Source organism: Podarcis bocagei (genome assembly GCF_964188305.1).
Source record: "Podarcis bocagei genome assembly, chromosome: 17".
NCBI classification, from domain to species: Eukaryota; Metazoa; Chordata; class Lepidosauria; order Squamata; family Lacertidae; genus Podarcis; species Podarcis bocagei.
In genome coordinates this window covers 8,250,629-8,272,531 of record NC_138143.1, presented here as the reverse complement: position 1 = coordinate 8,272,531, position 21,903 = coordinate 8,250,629, and the positions used below count along the sequence as shown (strand labels likewise).

Genomic DNA, 21,903 nt, shown 5'->3' with positions numbered 1-21,903 from the left:
CCCAGCTTTGTCTTCCGCAGCAGGTCTTTGCTGTCACTAATCAGTTTTTTATGATTGTCAGTGAAATTATCTACATATTTTTTTAGTTATTCTGGTCTATAGTCTGCATCCAGTCTACTGGGAGACATGACATGAACTCTGCATCAGAGCTCTGCGCAGGCCTACTGATCAGTGGTGAGATTCCAGCCAATTTAAATGGGAGCGGTTCAAGCACATACTGAACTCTCCCACTTTTACGTTAATGATACTTGAAAACGTTTAACTATCACTGGATTGTGCCACAAATAGGCATTTAGAGCTGAGCTCATTGATTGCTGCAGCATATTGCATTGGACTCTCCACACTCCGTTTCTTGCCATGGGCACCCAGGGAGATTAGACTAAGAGGGAAAATCTCTGCAGCCATTTTCACTGAATGTTTTGACCTGCTTGCTGGAAGAAACACATGAATAATACTGCTTTCCATGGCACTTGTACAACTCTAGACAAAGGTGATCAGTACAAGCTCCACTTCAAGGGTGTTCAGGTCCTTATACAAGTGTGTGTGTGTGTGTGTGTGTGTGTGTGTGTGTGTGTGTGTTTGACAGAGCTGGCCCAAGATATTCTGGTTGCTGAGGCAGAAAATGCATTGCCATCTGCTAATTGACATGGGATGCAATCCTCTAGGAAGTTCTTCTGTGCACGCTTCATTAAAATAGATAGAGGTTGCACAGACATTGTGCTTGATGGGTCATGTCTGTCATGTCTTCAATTCCGCTATCTTAATGGCTCCTAGGATCAGTTGTGTTGCCTTGCTTCCTGGTGGAGCCTTCTCCGTATCTTAAGAAGGCAAGGCAAACAGCCAGATAGAATTCCTGCTGTCTTTCGTAGTGTAATGAAGCACTTCAGCTGGCCTGAAATATGATCCAAAGAAACCTGGACTGCTTCTGATTCTAATCAGGTAGCTCCTAAGCTGCAGAGTGAAGTTGTTTGATTTGCTTTGTGGTTGAGTTTTTTCCAGAGAGTGTAGATTTCCATATGTATGGAAAGCAACTGAAAAAAACTGGCAGAATTCAACTTCACACTATTGAGTCCTGTTGAAATATTGAATGTCTGTTGGATTTGGTGTTTTCTCCCAGTTCTAGTCTTTCCTTCAGCTTAGTTCTTACTCTTTTCAGTCAGTAGAGCTGGAAACTGCTGGATTTTTCATGTGAAGGTTCATGTGATCCTTTAAAAAATAGTACATTCTCACCAGGATCCAGACTCGGAACCTGTTTTCAGTATCAGGGTCTAATCTTAGAAGAAGTGAAGGAGTATTGAAGGAAAGTGCCTCTAAGCATGAACAGCGTATAGATAAGGGAAGGGGGGTATTTTTGTGAGTTCAGAAAATATTTGATATTGGTTGCATTTTGCCTGTTTCACATTTCTACATTTTCCTCCCTGCTTCAGCTGCTGTCCCTTCTGTTTCTACTTAAGTGTATAGCTCTTTTCATACACTTTGTCAAAACTGGACAAGAAAGCCAGGAGGTAAATGGACAGGAGAGGCTCTGCATATAGACAGTCACAGAGAGAGTCATTCCTAGTCAGTTCAGCCAAAATTGGGCTAAGCAGAACAATGGCAGCTTCATATGTTTCAGCAGTGGAGTGGAATAATATTTGACCTTGCCTCATGGGGGAGGGCCAAAGCTCATTGGTAGAATACATGCTTTTCAGAGGGAAGCCCACAGGTTCGATCCCTGGCAGCTCCAGTTAAAATAATCAAGTAGCAGGTGATGGGGGAAGTCCACTACTTGAAATCCTGGAGATTCATGAAGTAGTGACAGTACTGGATTTCACCTGGTACAAGACAGCTTCTTCCTTTCCTCTTATTTGAGAAACTGAGTCTCGAACAGATCTCTGGTGTTTTTTTAAATCTTTATTTTCAGGCACCACTATTAATCGCCTTCTTTCTTGCTTTGTATTCCATAAGTGACCACTGGGCAAATTATATGCTTGTGCTTGTTTAGAAAACAGAAAACACAACCTCTCTCAATTTATATTTACTTGTTGGCAAGTTACATTGTCTGAATTTATCAGCTTTTAAAAATCAATCCATTAATATTAAAGTCGCATTTTCTGTAAGTTGTCAGAATTATTATTCTTATTATTCTTTAACTCCACTGCTGTTATAACACGTGCTTTGGACAAAATCAGAGATCACAAAAGAGTAAGGTGATACCTTCTGCTGATGTAGGGATATGCAGGGTTTCGAGTTACACTGACCTGTTCATTCAGCAAATGGAAGAAAGCCACTAATTTTCAGCTACACTGAAAAACAAGTGCACTGAAAAACAGAAGTAAAGATGGCTAGGAAGGCAGTGTTCAAATTCACTCTAGATGAAGTCCAACTCTCCTGCTTCATGTATTCTGCTAAATTGTTTTTGAAACTTTTTCTCAGGCTGCAATCATAACCCTGCTCATTTGGGAATAAGCCCCAATGAATTCAGTTTGCTTTTAAGTAGACATTCTGCTGCCAGTGAGAGTTTTATTTGGATGTTCAGAAAACTCACATTACCTTGTGCCCCCTCCTTTGTCAAACAACGCAGAGCACATTTGAGCGAGCTGGCAGAGTGGCATCTGTGGTCATAGCAGGTTTCTCTTTGGGTTGATGCTAGAGATATATAGCCAGTCCTGCTTCATTTCAGTGAAGTCGAACTGAACAGTTTTATAGCAGCTGAGGACTTTGCTCAAATATTTTTTCTGGATAATCTTGCCATTATTGTTTTTCAGGTTTTTCAAATCCTAGTTAAATTATGTCCTTCAGCTGAGTTGCCAAAGTGTGTACCTCATTAAATGATGGCTAGCGGTGATATTCCAAAATCCATATCAAGGCAATACCCTTATTTGGCTGATAAAATATATCCCCAAATAGTGTGAAAGCTTTTGAGTTCTCCAGCTCTTCATTGGGCTAGATGCTAAACAAAATCATGGAAAGTGAAGAACAAACAAAAGTCTTATGTTGAAGCTATGGAGTCCGCATCTGGTCACAGTATTAAGATGATGTTTCAACTAAGGGCGGAGACAAACCAGAGCAACAGTGCACATTAGCCTAGAAAGAAAAATGGAAAATTAAGGCAGGCAACAAGCTTCCAGAAAATATAGTGAAAAGAACACAGAGATGCTTGATACAGTAATCTTTCTCTTTTAACAAAATGACAATGTCAGCAAACCATGGTTGTCAGCAAACCACGGTTGCCTTAGGCAAGCAACTCTCTCAGCTGTCCATTCTGCAATATGGGAATAAGAATACTGGTCATGCAAAGTTACCAGGATCAGCGCTAATTCCAGTGGGCCTTGTTCCTTTAGGTTTATTCCTGTGACTTGTTTCCAAAAGGAGTTAAGGCTGTTCATATGTGTTTGTGTGCATGCAGACACACGCTTGGGCAGATACATGCTGAGCTCCCAGGGGATCATAAACCCTGTTGTAATTGGAAGTATACTCCTTTAATACTCTGGTAAAAGTAGTTCTAGTACCAAAATGTCCTGAAATTAGCAAGGGGAAAAGAAAGATTGAATGAAAGTTTGCTTATCTTTGGGCCTTGAGGTAAGAGCAGTAGTGAGAGGAGGGGTAGCTGTGGAAAGGTTCTGCCTTCCAGGGATCAAAGCCTGTCCATTTTTCCTTGATTAGCGTGTCAGAGTTGGCAAATCTAGAAATTGTGTCACTGGGGCATTGAACAGAATGCTTGTTCATTCCAGGCAAAGGGCCTATTCAAAAATGCTCCCATCTGGCAGTGGTTCAGGTCTTGTATAGTGTAAAGCCCAATCACTGCAAGCTAAATTCTTCTTATCACAGGTCCAACCCTTTTAACTTTTATTTTTGTCGGGCTCTTTTTCAGTCCCCCTTTTTCTGGTCTTGCTTCTTCCTGTTCGCTTTGATCTTATATGCTCTCATTCCCCAGAAAAGAGCAACTGCTTTCAGATAACTTGCCTGCATTTTCTATAGTTGTCTTTTCAAGGAAGGCTCATTATGACAGTCTGTTGACCCTCTAGCCTAGAACACCAGGCCCTCTGTTGTCAGCCACAGCAGAATATCCTGATTAAATTAGGATTTTTAGAGTTCCAGAACCAAAGGTAGCTCTGTGAATGTTGGGAGGTAAAAACGGATACCCTCCAACATTTTTCTTATGAAAATAGGGACGTCCCATTCCATATTGATAATTTTACTATTTAGACCGCCCACATCTTACTGGGTTGTCCCAGCTGCTCTGGGCAGCTTCCAACCTGTATAAAAGCATAATAAAACATTAAACATTAAAAAAACTTACTTAAATAGGGTTACCTTCAGACGGTTCTGGGGTCAGATAACTCTGTTCCCTCCAACATTTCTCCAATCAAAATAGGGACATCTTACCATACTTTCCAACATTTCTCAAATGAAAATAGGGACATCCTAAGGAAAAGTAGGACATTCCAGGATCAAATCAGAAACCGGGATGGCTTCTCTAAGTCAGGGACGTCCCTGGAAAATAGGGACACTTGGAGGATCTGCAAGCGCCTTGTCATTAACTGAATAGATCTCTTCCAGCTATTTTGTAGATGGAACACTCTCTCATCGTTGAGATGTCTGCCATATGGTTTTGCACTCCTCAGTTCAGACATGTGCATGGTCATATTGGTTATGTAGTTGCTGATCATTCTTCATGTTAAAAGAGCTGAAGCTTTTAAACAGAACAGTTTTGAAACCCTACTTATGATGCTAGTTTTTCTAAGGACAAAAATGCACAAGCCTATTGCAGGTGGCCCAGAGTGACTTCACCTGCCCTTTTCCTCCCTCCCGCTGTGCATGTTAAATGAGACACTCGTGAAACGTGAACTCCCGCTTCGTGATTACAATCAGGTGAACAGCCGGCATCCGCCACCCCATCCTGAGAAGAACAGAGGGTGTACCTACTACAATGCGAATGTTTATTTGAAACCAACCTGTCTGGAGCTTTGGTAGGAACTAGCAAGGATTATCTGGCCAAGGTTACAGTTTATAAAAGCCTTGTCTGTTTTATTCTCAAGGAAAGGAACAACTAGAACTGAAACCTTTTTTACAGCCTCACCATGTATTATGATTGCCTTTATGCAATGCCTTTTGACCGTAAGTACTTGGGAAGGGATTTCTGCTTAGGATCAGCCCAGTTGTGACAGAGGTCAGAGCTTTTCTAAGTCACATTCTCTGCTTTTTTTTGCAAATCCATTGTAGTCACTGGAATTACAGCAAAAAAGAAGCAAACTCTATTCAAGCAGAGCATTGTTAAAACCAACTCCTGAGCACCAAGAGTTCATAATTCTGCACTTGGCACTGGAAGATTCCTAGTTATCACAACTACTGCTTGCCTCAAGTGGTCAGTCCTTGCTTTTGGGAAATAGATGTACCTGCTTCCTTTGCCAGTTTGTGAAAAATAGGGGAGAGGTGAGATCTAGAAAATGAGAAACACTGGAATTATTCATTATAGCACGATAACTTCATCAGGTTTTGATCAAGTGCCAGGGACACAGTATCCTATATTGACATAATTGAGCGTGGGTTTATACAGTGGATATAGCCTTTCTGCAGGAGACAGACATACTGCTGTTTGCCACGTCTAAAAAAATCAGAATATCCATGTACCAGTCATGGGAATAGGAGCACATCGTTGTCAGAGTTTCATTGTTTTTATTTTAGGAGTTTATAAAATAGTGAAATGTTTCTGTGGCAGGATTGGGTAGCCTTTTTGGTGTATTTCTTTTTATTGTTGCTATTCTGACAGGGTGAGAGAGTTCATTCAGTCTCTAAAGTTGGCAAAGCATTTTAAAATTCATAAAATGGCAGGAGCAGTGGAGAATGGATGTGCTGCTTATTACTAGCTATGTTGCAGGCAGTATCCATTAGGTGGCTGTAACACACAAGCCTGTTCCACACAGCACTAATTCACAATGAATGTGATAAGAGAGTGTTGTGTTTGTGACTGCGTGCAAATAGCATTTTCTCAGGCGGTAGTCCTATGCACAGTTTACTTGGGAAGAACCCCCATTGGTCTCAAGGGTACTTACTTCTTACTACACGTTAGAATTGTAGTGACCAGAAATTGCAGACCGAGTGCTGAGAAATTGAGATATCCCCTTGGCAATCACTGCCTTGAGGAAATACCTATGGAACCTTCTCCACAAACAAGTAACAGCTGCATGCTTATTGCAACGAATAACAGTAATTTGGAAATATTCTAGGGAGATATTTTCTTGTCTATTCCTTCTTCAGGGAGGTCAGCCTTTTATATGTTTAACTACTACATACAATTCCTTTTACTATCTGAGGGTCTGGATAGTGAAAGTTCTGGATAGGTCAAAATTCATTGGAATGTAGTTCTGGTCAGAATTTGTTCCCCTCCAAAACACGGGCCATCATCTCAAGCAGTTGCTTGGGGCATCAGAGTTTGTGGGAGTGATAATTTAGGTGCAATCTGTAAAATGTGGCCCAAGATTCCCTGCAATGTTGCAAGAGATGCTGGGGCAAAGTCCTTTCATTGTGTGCTATACTATGTCGGGTGGCAGAATGTATTGTGTGAACACTCCACAGAGCTAGCAGTTAAACACAGGAATCATTACTCTTGGCCTTCCAGTTTTCACTGAATCATATTATAAACTAGGGCATGGACACCTGAACTCCCAATGCCTGAGCTAGGGGGTTCTAAGCCTAGTCTTATGCATCACCTACTTTGCTGTTGAGATTTTAAATAGGTGGCTGGAGAGTTGGGGCTGGTGCTATTAACTCTTCTCATCTGCCTCTCTACAGAAAGCTCCATGAGGCCCAGTGACACAGTTTCAGAGTCCAGTCCAGGCTCCACAGCCACACAGTCAGGGGTGCCAACTCAGGTGGTCCAGCAAGTCCAGGCTACTCAGCAGGTATGTAGCTCAGCCATGGTTTCTGTGGTTAGTTCAACAATGGCCACCCTGTAATGAAGCAGATGGGGCTGCTCTCTTAATCAGGACTACTTTGACATTTTAAAAGTCCAGATACCTCTGAATTAGTGGTGTTAGAATAAAAGGTAAGGAGAGCTGTGAATAAAGTTCTTGGATTCCATAAATATAGAATGGGATATAGTTGGTAAGAGCAGGGGGAAGGTCCTGGAAACCAGAACAAGTGGGTTTGTTTTGTGGATCAGAGAAGTAGGTAATTCTGTGTTTTGTTCTCAGTTATATGGGTTGGAAGAGGGGTGCAAAGTCTTTAGCAAAAGACGGACACGGTCATGTAGGTAGGGTGGGAGGTTTGTAAGTAAGAGCTCCTATATTCTTTTCTTGAAATTGTGTATAAGAAACCAATAGCAGAGGTTCTTCACCCAGCCAGGATCATTATCCCCCTGTGCTAAATGCAAATATCAGTGCTTTGTGGACTTTACAGTGAGCCTTGCTATCTTTGAGGGGGAATGCAGGTGAAACTGGCAGCAGATAAAATGTTTTCTGTGAATTGCCTTTGTTGCCTTGATCCTTGGCTAGTTTGTTTTTGTTTTGGCAGAGGTTATTGGTCCAAGCTAGTGTGCAGACGAAGCCTGGAACGGTATCACCTCTACAGCTCACAAGTGTACAAGTACCCCAGCAGGTGAGTCTGAACTTTCTCTGTGACGCTGCCACAAGTAATTGGTGCAGTTTTAAAGCACATGCGTCTGCCCAGTGGCCTGCCTGCTGTGTCTGCAACTGAGTGATACAGATGTTGTCCTGAGAATATATTCTAGCTGTTGCAGCTTATTGTCATGAGAAATAGGGGGCCTGTATACTACTAACTCAGATAGCTGTAAAGTAGCATAATCTTTGCCAAGGGTGAATTGTTTTATTAGGTTGCTAGGATTTCTATATTAGACACCCATAGACCTCTTGCAGAACTACAGTTTCCAGTATTTCTGTTGAGGGAATCCTTATTTGATGGTTTTCTCCTTCACTGGAGAAATCTCTCCTTCCTTTGAGGTTTTTAAGCAGAGGTTGAGTGGCCATCTGCCGTGGATGCTTTAGTTGAGATTCCTGCATTGCAAGGGAGTGGGCTCCATGACCCTTGTTGTTGCTCCCGTCTCTACAGTTCTATAGTCACCTGTGTATAGAATCTATTAGAATCATAGAATTGTAGAGTTTGAAGGGACCTCGAGGGACATCTAGTCCAACCCCGGCAGTGCAGGAATCACATCTATAGCGTCCATGACAGATGGTCATCCAGCCTCTGCTTAAAAACCTCCAAGGGAGGAGAGCCTCCCGCCTCCCAAGGGAGTTTGTTCCACTGTCAAACATTAGGGTGAGTGGTTGTTATTGATAATCCATCTAGCCCTTCCCAGCTCTTAAAAATTATGTACTTTTTGTTGAAACTTCAACCTTGTGGACATCCCACTAATGATTCTGTCTTATTAGCACTGGTATTTCCAGCAGCAGAAAGCAGGGTGAGGCAGCAGTACTCATCAGACCTCGTCACTCACATTGATGCTGGATACTGGGGCAGAGAAGGGAAAGGCAAGATGGCCGTGAGGTCAGTGTAGTGCAAACCTACCAGCAGGAGCATAGGATTTCACCACACTTACTTCATCACAGCAGCCACACAGGCAACCAGAAGTCAGGTGAAGTGAGAAATCACTTCGCCTCTCTGTCTGCTACTGGTTATTTATGGCTTCAAGTCTTGCCTCTGAGCTGTCAAGTTTCCAAGACTCTACTGGTGAAAACTGTAAGGTCTGGGATAAAGCTGCGTTCCTCAATTTTTCTATCCTCAATTAAATGTGCAAAACAATCTTAATACACTATTATTTTGAGTTACAGAGTTTGGCAACCTGTTGGCTATGTACACCTGAAGCTGACTTATTTTGAGCTCACTTTTGGTCTCAGCGGGAGCCTTTGACGTCCTGGTCATCTCCAGGACCTTCTTTGGGGCTCTCGCTGCCTACGAGCCACCCCAAAACTCCAAAAACAGCAGCCAGTTCACTGCAATAGTGATCCCGGCTTCCTTTCCCCTATATTTGTCTGGCCAAGGGAATCCTCAGTTCTTGGTTTCAGAGCTTTTAACCCATCTCTAAAGATGCTCATCAGACCCGTTGGGAGCTCACTTTTGGTCTCAGCGGGAGCCTTTGACGTCCTGGTCATCCCCAGGACCTTCTTTGGGGCTCTCGCTGCCTACGAGCCACTCCAAAAACAGCAGCCAGTTCACTGCAATAGTGATCCCGGCTTCCTTTCCCCTTGGTGGCAAACCGGAAGTGGTTGATTGCAGAGCATCCCATTTGAGGAGGCGGTTCCATGTTTTGTTTGATCCTCTCAGCAGGCTTTCCCGAATCTCTCTCTTTAAAAAAACACCTTCTCTTAGCTGGTATGGCTGCCTTGACAACTGAGTGAGAAAATGACAGTGAGTAGTGCAGGGTGGGGTGGGAAGGTAATTGCCTACGTGAAAGGTAGCTAGTAAAAAATTGCTCGTATTATAATTCACCAAGTGTGTGTGTTTGGTTGGTGAGCAGTTCTTTGGTAGCCCACTGGTCAGTAGCTTCTGAACAGTCTCCTGGAGATACGGTAATTAACCAGGGCTTGCTTCTTTCATGTCATCCTGTTTCAGCGGCTGGTGGTACAGAGTACTTCACAGGCTGGTAAAGGAGGAGCTGTTGCGCTGGCCGTCCATGGTGTGCAGCAGGTCCACTCTTCACCTGAGGTGGGTGGCCAGATGTTTGGAAAGCCTGTTCAGATGTTCCATCCGCCATGAGTCAAAGAAAGCCTAGTTTTGCCTTCACTGTGTTGAATGATGTTGCTCATTTATTTATCTGCCTGATCAGTCCAATACTTCTTTTCTTCATCAGCTACTTCCTGGTTCCTCCACAGTTGATGCCCATTTCCAGTTTCCTCCTAAGCTCCCTTGTGACTATCATATTCTGTGAGACCTGGGAACATCTTCTCATTACCTGGCAATGGGTTCTTATCCAACCTCAGTTGCTCCTAAGCATCCTCTCACAAATCACAGAGCTCAGTCTGCTCCCTGGCTTACCAGTGAGGTAGGAGCAACGAGGCAAGATGAAAGATTACTAAGACCTGCACAGCATAAATCTCAGTGCAAATATGATCAAAAAGAGATAATTAGTGAGCCCACTTGTGGTGGCACTGAAAACACAAAATTTCTCTGTCACAGTTGCATCCAATGGGGCTTTTCCAAGTGATTTGGGAGCCTACTTGAAGTTGGCCTACAGGGTGACATCAGAACCCTTGGAAACCTGCTGTATCATATTTGTTAGCCACTTTGAGGATTAAGTTGATTGTATCCGCTTTAATGGGGACTTCTCTAGCTTACAGATCAGCTTGTCTAGATGAGCCTTCCTCAGCCTGGTGCCCTGCAGCTGTTGCAGACTACAAGCCCCTTCATCTGTGTTAACTGGGACCGATGGGAATTGTAGTCCAAGATACTGGGGGTGGGGAGGTTGGGGTAGGCTGTCCTAGGGCTGTAGGATGAATTTCAGTTACTGTGGCCTAAAGAAATTGACAGATTACTTGAAGGGTTACAGCCCTACCACATGCCTGCTAGGTAACGGTAAAGGATCCCTGGACGGTTAAGTCCAGTCAAACTTGACTGTGTGGTACAGCGCTCATCTCGCTTCAGGCCGAGGGAGCCAGCGTTTGTCTGCAGACAGCTTTCTGGGTCATGTGGCCAGCATGAGTAAACTCCTTCTGGCGTAACAGGACACCATGACAAGTGCCAGAGCGCACAGAAACACTTTATTTTCCCACCTATTTATCTCCTTATGTTGGTATGCTTTTGAACTGCTAGGTGGGTAGAAGCTGGGACAAAGCAGGGGCTCACCCCGTTACACAGACTCAAGCTGCCGACCTTCTGATCGGCAAGCCCAAGAGGCTCAATGGTTTAGACCACAGTGCCACCCGCTCCCTAGAATTGGCCTCCACAGTCACTTACGGACACACTGTTAAGACCATATTCATGGAAGACAATCTTACTCGACTACGAGTGATCGCCAGAAAAGACAACATGCCTATTTTGCATCAAGTGTGTGTGCGTGTGTGTTACTGTGCCCAGGCTGTGATCATTTAGCAGCCTTATATTCTGTTGTTTCCGTACAGCATCCTTTGTTTCAATATACAGGTTAGACAATTAATGTCCCAGGAGACTGAGACTGGACTGGTTTCTGTGTGTTGCCATTTTTCAATAGCCAGTTTATGTTCATTCTGTCATTTTTGTAGATAGCACCATATGTAACCTGGGAAGAAATGCAAGTTACTTAGAATATTTGATCTCTGACCTCCATAGGCACCAACTCTATAAAGCTGAGGCGTCTTCAGCCCCCGCCCCCCATATCTGTTGGGATGGGGCTGAAACCCGCCCCCCCATCTTGAGGAGGCTGAGCACTTTCTCGCCTGTCTGCTTCCTCCCTCCTACCTTTGTCCATGGTCCTCCACCATCCTGGAAATCACCCCAGCTGCACAGTTTTGAGAGACACTGCACGGAGCGGTGTGGCCTGGCCGAAAGTTGCCTTGCTTGTGCAGTGTCGGGAGACGCTGCACAGACACTTGGGAGGTCTGCGACAGCTGCACAATGTTGTGATGCGTGTGACGGGCCCCCCAATGTTGGGCACAATTCAGTGCCCCTCTTCTAACCAACAGACTTAAGCAAAGAATATAGCAGTGCGTGTGGTGTCCCCTCCTGCTTTTTTGTTATAAAAATTGGTAGCGCTGGACAACCTTTCTCTTCCATAAAATGTTCATCAGCAGTATAATGACCATGTGGAAGTTTTTCTTAGAAGTAGAGTGCACCATGACTGAGGGAGGGACACCACCTGACTCCAGGAGGAGAGAAAGTAAGCATGAATTCTGAGACAGTAGTACATCATGCAGTTATGCCTTGCTCCTTCGTCCATACCCAAAAGTAAAGTCTCCTTCCTTGCCTTTCAGCGTTCCCCTGTCCAGAACAGCAGCTCTGCTGCTAAACCGGGACAAGTGCAGCAGCTCCAGGTTCACGGAGTCCAGCAAGTGCCTGTAGCACAAGAGGTGCTGTATCTTTGCTTGCCAATATCTTGTGGTCTCTTCCCAGTCATGGTAATGTGATCGGATTTTCGGGTAGCAAAAGCTGCAGCTTGTCAAGTGTTCACACTAGATTTTCAAAGTTCTATCTGTTAACAGTTTCTAAGCACTTTCAAGATCTTTATTGCACTCCATGTAGCCAATGCTTTCAGTTATAAGGTAGTGTGAACTTTCCTATAGTTTACCTTTGTTTTGTTGTGGAGGTGTCACACCAAATGCCAGATATGTGTAACTCTAAACAACTGTCCCTTTCACATTGCTACAAACTGACGTATTTATGTGATATTTAGTTTTCAGAAATCAAACTTTCCACGTGATGTTTTGGGGTGCAATTCAGATTTATAAGACTAATATAAAATTAATGGGCCAGAATCAACTAAGCAATCTCAGTTGTGGAAGCCCACATGAGGACCTCTGCTAGTGCAGTGATGGCCAAACTTGGCCCTCCAGCTGTTTTTGGACTACAACTCCCATCATCCCTAGCTAACAGGACCAGTGGTCAGGGATGATGGGAATTGTAGTCCCAAAACAGCTGGAGGGCCAAGTTTGACCATCACTGTCCTAGTACAACAGGAATCTCTTCCCCAACCCCACCCCGCCCAAATTGGCCTGGAGAGGGTCAGGAGAAGCCTTGGAACAGAAATGCTTATGCCGACAAGAGTGCTTTGTTGAGTTTCTCCTAATTGTGTTCAGATTCCTTGGAATACCCAAATGAAGTAATATGTTTGTAGGGCCTTTTGTGAGAATAGTATTTTTGTAAGACTTCTGTAAAAAGAAAAATCATTACTTTGCATGTTTCATGTCCTAGGGTTAGGGTTAGGTTCCCATTGGCCTGCTCTTGTCAGTATGTATTGCAAGCTCGACTACAGCTATCCTTGGGGCAAGGAGGCCTTGTATCACCTCTGCCATCCAAGGCATTCTGATAAATTCTGGTTTGTTTCTGCAGAGATCTGTTGTGCAGACAACTCCCAAAGCAGGCACAGTTCAGCAGCTGGCAGTGCAAGGACTCCAGCAGGTTCATGTTACTCAAGAGGTAAGAAAGAGATTTGACTGTTGCTTTCTGGCTGCCCTACTTTGGTAGCAGCTGTGATCTGCCATGGAGGATATTCCTAGATTAGCTGCTCCCCAAGACAGCTAGCCAGTGCCAGGGCACTAAAGCCTTTGCACCCATTCCTGTCCTGAATTCCTCAGCGGTGGGACGTTTAAATCTTTCCCACCCAGAACTAGCTTTCTGGATATATCCAAACTCCCCCACACCCTTCTTCTCTTGAAGAAGTGGTTAGTAGTCACCCATAACTCCCCCAGCCCCACGGTGATCACCATAAATTCTAGACAATGAAGATGGGGAAGGTTCTCATCCCTGCCAGTTCTTGTTTTGTAAGGAACCTTCTTAGCCACCATTATAGAATGCCTTGGGCTCATTGGGCAAAATGCAGATGAGGCAGAATGCGTGGACCTTCTGGGTTGTAATCAAAGTAGCATTAAGGGGAATATTCCATCAGCACAATCTCTCCTTGTGCAACAGAACTTCCACCATCCTCAATCTGTTCTGCAGGTTCCCTGGATACGAATGGTATTGGGAAAAGAAGAGGGGAAGTTCCCTTGCGCAAGTGGAACTCATTCTGCTTCTGCAATTATTTAATTGAATACCACCCTCTGCCTTAATCCTTCATTCCGGCAGGACATTTCTGGGTTTCTCCACTATCTCTGATTGCTTCAGTCTCTCTGTTTATTGTTTAGAGTGCAGACAGTGGCCCTTCTAAGAGCAATCAGCAGTCGCAGCAGCAAGAGCAACAAGAAGTGCAGCAAGGTCTCTCCCTAGAGTGCAGCAGCAGCAGCAGCAACAGTGCACCCCAGCTGGCCAGCTGCTGTTTATCTGGCCCAGAGCACAGGCTCCACTACATGCATTCTCTAGATTCTGCCTCGGAGCAGTGGGTGGAGCTGGTCCGCATGCTTCCTCAACCGCTCCTCCTGCCACAACAGAAGGTGGTGATAGAGCAGCTGCCATTCCTCTCCTCTCATCACTCCAGCCCTGACCAGAGAGTCAAGATTCAGAGAGTCCCTCAGGTGCTAGTGTTTGGAACAGCAGCTACAGCACTTAAAGTAGGTCCTGCAGAGGGCACCGATTGAGATCCAAGAATAGCAAGCTCTGTGCATTTCCCTTCCCACAGAGTCAGGTAGCAGAGCTTGCCAGCATTATCCCCTTCTCTACGATTGTGACTCTCCTCTTAATTAGCGATGGTAGAGCAACCCTCTTTCCTTCCCCACATACTGCCAGAGAAATTGAAATTCTTGGACCTCTTCAGCACTGGATGTGATTTTGATTTCATTTGCTTGAATCAGGTGTAGATATGGAAGTCTTGAGGGATTGGGGTTTGTGGGAGACATATGCCACCAGATAAGCATGCTACGTTTTGTGCAGGACTTTCAGTATTTGGGAGCCAGAACAGAGGCTTGCCATAGCTAGCCAGGATCCCAGATAACTGCATCTATGTTTATGAACAAGGTCTGATCTAGGTAAGCTAAATCATGCAGTACTGATTGTATGAGGACTACTTAGCCTGTTTGCCCTTAAACTGTATCAGCTACTGAAACAAAGGCAGCTCCCTGAGCCAAAGTTAGCTGCTGTCTAATGAGTGGAAACTGAGTTTTCTTCAAATCACCTCATCAGATTGTAAGACATTAGAACCATCATGGCAAGTAAAAGGCCTCTTGTTTATAAAGGTGTGCTATAATCCATGTTTTTCCATAAAACCAATATTGTACCATTGTTGCAAAGGGCCATTTCACACATTACACAGGAGCAAACCCAGGTTTGCCACTGAGCATGCACTCGAGGGCAACTGCAGCCAATCACGGCTGTCCTACAAGTGCATCTGCATAATACAAATGTATATTTCTCACACCTGCACTTTGCTCTTGTAGATGTACACTTGCAACATTTTAGCTGCACTCTTAACAAAAATGTGCAAAGTGACCTTTAGAAGTGATGGAATTGCATGCAGTTCTGCACCTTAGCATTCCAGAAGGGAAAGCAAGAGAATCTGTTGGGGGCTCTTGCCTGCCTAGCAAGAGCCCCCAGCACTTCCTTCTCCATGTTATACCATTGTGCTGCTTTTGCCAGGATCAGAGTATGTGGACCCTGGGTTCCTGACTTTCCTCACCATGGCTCTGACTTGTGGGGGAATCCTTGGTCCATGGGAATAAGCATACTAGAGTCCCGCCCCCCCCAGCCCCCCCCCCACGTTTAATGTCTGCTAGATCAATGCCAGATATAGAGGCAAATATAAATCATGAGACAGGTGATGACAGCTGCAAGCAGATTGACAGTAGGTGTGGCAATTAGGAAGGCAGAGAGGTCGCCTTTTGTCTAGAGCATCCTCTTGGGAGAGATTAGAGAGAGTAGAGCGCAGCGACCTTGGCCCATCCTGTCTCACCTCTTTTTCTTTCCTCTCTTTGTGGGCTTGCTGTGTTCTCAGGTGCAGCAGCTCCAGCAGGTACCTGTGCAGCATGTCTATCCCAACCAGGTGCAGTATGTGGAAGGAGGTGATGCCAGCTACACAGCAAGTACCATGTGAGTACATGCCTGGTAAGAAGGAAGGCTTTATCATACCAGTGCTACCCCAGCATTCAAGCTCACAGTGAGCCGGGCATGGACTCCTGTCAGGTGCAGGTTGCAAGAGACACAGATCTTCACACAGATGCTAATTGGTTCTATTCTGTATCTTAAGCCAGAGACGGTCAACTGTGCATAGATGGCCAGACAATGATCTAGCGGCTGGAAATGTCTTTCTGGATGGCCAGGTTCCATCACAACATTGGTGCCACCTAGCAATGAGGGGTTAATGATTATGGAGTATCTGCACCCAGTCGCAGCCAGAAAGAACATTATGTTCTGGGGGCAGGTGGTGCTGAGCCTTGCCGATCGGAAGGTCGGCAGTTCAAGTCTGCACAACGGAGTGAGCTCCCGTTGCTCTGTCCCAGCTCCTGCCAAGCTAGCAGTTCGAAAGCATGCCAGCACGAGTAAATAAATAGGTACTACAGTGGTACCCCGCAAGACGAATGCCTCACAAGACGGAAAACCCACAAGACGAAAGGGTTTTCTGTTTTGGAGGCGCTTCGCAAGACGAATTTCCCTATGGGCTTGCTTCGCAAGACGAAAGCCCATAGGGACCTCTTTTAAATGCTAGTGGTGGGGAGCAAAGCCTTTCCCCCCCTCCGGCCTTCAGAAGAGGTCCAGGAAGGCCGGCGGGGGCTGAAAGGCTTTGCTCCCCACCGCCAGCATTTTAAAAGCAGTCCGGGATAGCAGGGAAGAGCTTCCCGCTATCGCGGACGGCTTTTGAAGGCAGGCGGGGGGGAGCAAAGACTTTCAGCCCCGTCCAGGACCTCTTCTGAAGGCGGGCGGGGGGCAAAAGTCTTTGCTCCCCCCTGCCTGCCTTCCCGGACGGCTTTTGAAGGCAGGCGGGGGGGCAAAGACTTTCGCCCCCCGCCCGCCTTCAGAAGAGGTCCAGGACCTCTTCTGAAGGCGGGCGGGGGGCGAAAGTCTTTGCACCCCCCTGCCTGCCTTCCCGGACGGCTTTTGAAGGCAGGCGGGGGGGGGGGAGACTTTCACCCCCCGCCCGCCTTCAGAAGAGGTCCAGGACCTCTTCTGAAGGCGGGCGGGGGGCAAAAGTCTTTGCTTCCCCCTGCCTGCCTTCCCGGACGGCTTTTGAAGGCAGGCGGGGGGGCAAAGACTTTCGCCCCCCGCCCGCCTTCAGAAGAGGTCCAGGACCTCTTCTGAAGGCGGGCGGGGGGCAAAAGTCTTTGTCCCCCCTGCCTGCCTTCCCAGGGTCTTTTACATCGCCCCGGACAGCGGAGAAGTCCTCCGCTGTCCCGGGCGATTTTAAAATGCCGCCCGCCAGCATTTTAAGATCGCCCCGGACAGCGGAGAAGTCCTCCGCTGTCCCGGGGTTTTTTAAAATGCTGGGGGTGGGAAGAAAAGCCCTTGTCCCCCCCCCCCAGCCTTCAGAAGAGGTCGGGGGACAGACTGTCCCCGGACCTGGTCTGAAGGCGGTTTCCATAGGAACGCATTAATTGATTATCAATGCATTCCTATGGGAAACCGTGCATCGCAAGACGAAAAACTCGCAAGAAGAAAAAACTTGCGGAATGAATTAATTTCGTCTTGCGAGGCACCACTGTACTGCGGCAGGAAGGTAAATGGCATTTCTGTGCTCTCTGGCACTTGTCAGTGTCTCGTTGTGCTAGAAGCGGTTTAGTCGTGCTGGCCACATGACCCAGAAAGCTGTCTGTGGACAAACGCAGCTCCCCCGTCCTGAAGTGAGATGAGCGCCGCACCCCATAGTCAAATTTGACGGGACTTAACCATCCAGGGGTCCTTTGCCTTTTAACTTAGAACATTGCATACAAATACCAAACACAGATGAAGCACTAGGGTGTGGACAATATCTCTTAGACATTTCCCCTTTTTATTATAAATGAAACGATGGGAGTATGAACTTAGATTTTTCTTTTAGAAAATGAACTGTTTATTATTGTTTTGTAACAAATAGAAAATGAAAGTTTATATAGTGAATGTTGTTGAAAATCAGGGAAGTTATTCTGAAGTGCTGCCTTGAAGAAGATTGGTGGATTGGCTGTAAATTGTCCCTGTTTTCTAATGGGAAAAACCCAAGTGAAATCACTTGGGGGCTGGGTTTGGCCAAGGAGCCATCAGTTGTGACCCCTGAGCTAAATCGTCTTGATCTAAGCCAAAAGCATGGTAAAGGAGTGGAGATGTACAGCCCTCTCCTTTTTGCTCACTGTAGGGTGGTGTACATGTTTAGCTGCCATTTCTCTATAACAAGTGGTTGTTTTTCTTCACTTGGAAATCGGAGATGGAAACCGCACCTCTTTCTCCTGTTTTCAGACGCTCCAACACTTACCCTTACACGGAAACCCCTCTCTACACTCAGAACACTGGCGCAAACTACTATGAATCGCAAGGCACCCCAGCCCAGGTCTCCACCCCAGCAACCTCCCAGACTGTGGCCAGCAGCGGGTCAGTGCCCATGTATGTCTCTGGAGGGCAAATCATAGCCAACCCAAGCGGAGGCAGCAGTGCTGGAGGAGGAGGAGGTGGAAATGGAAATGGTGGTGGCGGTGGCAGCACTGGTGGTGGCGGTGGAGGAGGCAGTGGCAGCAGCAGCACCGGGACCTACGTGATTCAAGGAGGTTACATGCTGGGAAGTTCAAGCCAGTCGTACTCGCACACCACTCGTGCCTCCCCTGCAACTGTAAGTCTGAGTCTCGCTCTGGATACCTTGCTGTTCATTCTAGGGGATTGGAGCTTCCGGGAGCCTCTTTGCTTTTTTCAGCAGCTTGTGCAAGTGCTCTTAGAGCAGTGGTTTTCATGGCTGTGTTCCAGGGAACCTGGGGTTCCTTGGAGACTTCTCAGGGTTCTTTAATTAGAAGACCCATAATGACTGGGGCAAGCTTCCCTGAGATGGCTTGCCTGCCCACAGCTGATCATTCTGTTCAAGGTGCAGCAGCAAGAAAGTATTGGGCCCCTTTTGGGTGCACTCTCAGTCCACACAGAGCAACCTTGAGCCTTAACAGTCAATAGCAGCACCCTGTGCGTTCAAGAAAATGTCCCAGCATTCTCTGCAATGCTAGGGGTTCTGTTGTGGACAAGTTGACATGGAAAATGTCCCTTGAAGGTAGCAAGTCTGAAAACCACTGACTTAGAGAATTAAACACTTATGTGTGGTTGGTCAATTGGTGCCAAAGAAGGATAGATCTTTCTTTATGTATGCTACAACAGCAGCAAGAATACTTAATGCAAAGTACTGGAAGACACAAGATTTACCCACTCTGGAAGAATGGCAGATGAAGGTGATGGACTATATGGAACTGGCGGAAATGACTGGCAGAATCCGAGACCAGGGAGAAGAGTCGGTGGAAGAAGATTGGAAGAAATTTAAAGACTATTTACAGAAATACTGCAAAATTAATGAATGTTAGAATGATGTCAGAATGAAGTTAAGTGGTTTTAGCAGCAATGTTATAAAGGAGTATGTAAAAATGGTTTGTTAACAGGTGAGAATCTAAAGTTACAATATATTAAGTTAAAGGATTAGGATAAAAGCAAAGAGGGAAAGGATTTGCTGAATTAACTAACTGAACTGGAATACAAAAAAGGGAGGTGTGAGGAGGTCAGGGAAACAAGTAAATGAAAGACAAGACATGGAAAGATTGATTTGTTTTTAAGTGTTTTTTCTGTATTTTGTATTTTTTCTTTTCTTTTTTTCTCTTTTTCTTATTTTTGTAACCTTTTTTGAAACTTTAATAAATATCTTTTTTTAAAAAAAAGAGAGAGAGAATTAAACATTTATGCATGTTCCTCTGTTCAGTGTTCTTTTGCCCTTCCAAGAGGACATTGCTGCGATGGGGTAGAATTATTATTATTATTATTATTATTATTATTATTATTATTATTATTATTATTATTATTATTATTATTATTATTTGGTAGGCCTGGGGCTCTTTCTGATGGAATGATTTTATATCTTTTAAAGGTGCATTGAACATTTGTATTACAGTAGGCATGTGAAAGTATGAAGTAATTCATAGTGCTTTTGAGACTCAAAGGAAAACGATAGCTTTGATCATTCTAGTGAATGATGAACCAGAAGCTGGTTCAATAAAAGATGCCACCCAAGACAGCTCTATCATGAGGGAAAGTAGCATGTTTGGATGTCATTAAAGGCAGCAGAGTGGAACACGACAGATTTCACCCAGAGGGCACAATTTGCCATCTTCTTGCACAGCTTCAATGTAGATCAGTGTTTCCCAACCACTGTTCCGCGGCACACTAGTGTGCCGCGAGATCTTGCCTGGTGTGCCGCGAGATGTTGCCTGGAGGGAGGCGGGCGAGTTGGGCGGCGATAGGCAGGGCGGCGGCGGCGAGTAGAGGCCGCCCAGCGCGGGGCTCTCGCCATCTGCCTGCCTGGCTGCCTGCGAGCTCGGCGGGCAGCGCCTCCGTCCGCAGCGCCCGCCTCGCGGCTCTCATTCCCTGCCCCTGCCAAAGCTCACCCAGCCAAGCCGCGCTCTCCTTCCTGCCTCGCTTTGCTGCCTCCTCCCCCCCCACCCCCAAAGCTTGGAGGTTCCCCGGCAGGAAGGAGGGAACTTAATCCTCTCCAAGGGCTGTGGAAAACAAACATGCAAATGGGGGCTTGCCAGCTCTTCCAGCGCCGCCGGCTTTCTTCGGGAATTACCGCCCGCCGAGCCCGGTAACGCTGACAGGCCGAGCCGCGGGGCTTGGCAGCGCAGCCGGCAGAGTGTGGGAAAGGGCGGCCGCCACGCGCCGGGCAAGGCGAGACTCGACGGGGAGGACACCGGCAGCAGCGCCCCCCCCCCCAGAAACCCGCTCCAGGCAGGTAATTCACAGAGAGTGGACAGAAGGAAGCCTTAAAGGGCTTCAGCCTCCCAGAGTGGTGGGGAATAATAATAATAATAATAATAATAATAATAATAATAATAATAATAATAATAATAATAATAATGATGATGATAAAATTGACAGGTGGTGTTTTTCTAGGTGAGGGGGTGGGGACTGTAATAACAAAAAAAATCAGCTGTATATCAACCGCTGTTTTGCAATGAGGAATTGCAAATAAGGAAGATCAAAAGGAAAATGTTTTTTGGGGGGGGACTCTCTTCCTCTTCCTCCTCCTCTTCTCGTTCTTGCTCCTCTTCCTGGCAAAAGGGCTGCTGAGACCCCTTCTCTCTTGGGTGCCGGTGGGTGCTGTGACGTTGACGCTGCTGTGGCAAGTGCCTTTACTTAGCAGAGTGCATTCCCCTTTACACAGGAGGGGAGGGAAAAAAATTGAAACTTACACTTTCGTGCGTCCCTCCCGGCGTGATGCTGCGAGCTGATGTCACGGGGCTGTAATGGTGGTGTGCCTCGATATTTTTTTCATCAAACAAGTGTGCCTTTGCCCAAAAAAGGTTGGGAAACACTGATGTAGATAGACAGAAGTGTTTCATTTCCTAAGTCAGAGGCGGGGAAACCTGTGTCCTTCCAAATGTTACTGGACTACACCTCCCATCATCCTGATCATTGGCCATGTTGGCTGAGGGTGATGGGAATTTGAGTCCATCAACATCTGGAGGGACACAGATTCCCCATCTCTGCCATAAGTTAATATAGCTTGCACAGAGAACTTATTTGTGGTTTTTGTCTCCTGTTGAGAGGGAATGCTCTTGCTTAGATTTTCTGGCCCTTGAAAATTTTTTGGCCCTTGATGCTACTTTCCCTACTTCATGGGTCTTGTTCTCTGAGACCAGCCTTCCGAAAGCACTCTTTACCTCATGGTGGATCTAACTGAAATGTGCCAGCTTTCTCTTCTGTGTGTCTTTAGACGCATTAGAATTCATTAGTTCTCACAGGAAACAATTCCTTAGTTCTTCATTGGAAACAATGGGAGGAAAAGAAATGGGATTGAGGTACTCCGGCTCTTGGACTGGCCTAATTCAGTCCCGGGTTTGGCGTAATCCAGGCCTTTCCCTGGTCGTTTCCCAGCATGTCCCCGAACCAGCCCTGACCTGCAAACCGCTTTTGGCCCTACCCTGCCAGCTCTGGAGCACCAATGTTGGTAGGGCCAGGGCTGCGAAAGTTGGGGCGTGAAGGGGGAATCTAACGGCAGGTCTCTATACTGCTTCCATAGGATTTCAGTCTAAGGCCTGTAAAAAGATGTGTGGTTCTTATTTAAAAGAAAGCGCTGTGGGTTAAACCACAGAGCCTAGGGCTTGCCGATCAGAAGGTTGGCAGTTTGAATCCCTGTGACGGGGTGAGTTCCCGTTTCTTGGTCCCTGCTCCTGCCAACCTAGCAGTTCGAAAGCATGAAGT

General features: G+C 45.9%; 1 protein-coding gene across 4 annotated transcripts in view; it reads left to right on the top strand.

The window, feature by feature from the left end:
* Positions 1–21,903, top strand: part of RFX1 (regulatory factor X1) — a 51,453-nt gene that overhangs the window by 15,376 nt on the left and 14,174 nt on the right. Inside the window, exons 1-9 of one of the 4 annotated variants that reach the window (XM_081175846.1) lie at positions 35–174; positions 6,775–6,884; positions 7,495–7,578; positions 9,553–9,645; positions 11,886–11,981; positions 12,961–13,047; positions 13,755–14,117; positions 15,494–15,588; positions 17,923–18,289. In XM_081175846.1, coding sequence (XP_081031972.1) covers positions 132–174; positions 6,775–6,884; positions 7,495–7,578; positions 9,553–9,645; positions 11,886–11,981; positions 12,961–13,047; positions 13,755–14,117; positions 15,494–15,588; positions 17,923–18,289 — 1,338 coding nt within the window. In that variant the 5' untranslated portion in view covers positions 35–131. Of the gene's footprint in view, positions 1–34; positions 175–6,774; positions 6,885–7,494; positions 7,579–9,552; positions 9,646–11,885; positions 11,982–12,960; positions 13,048–13,754; positions 14,118–15,493; positions 15,589–17,922; positions 18,290–21,903 lie in introns of those variants that run through there. The other 3 variants (XM_081175844.1, XM_081175845.1, XM_081175847.1) reach the window with 3 other exon arrangements.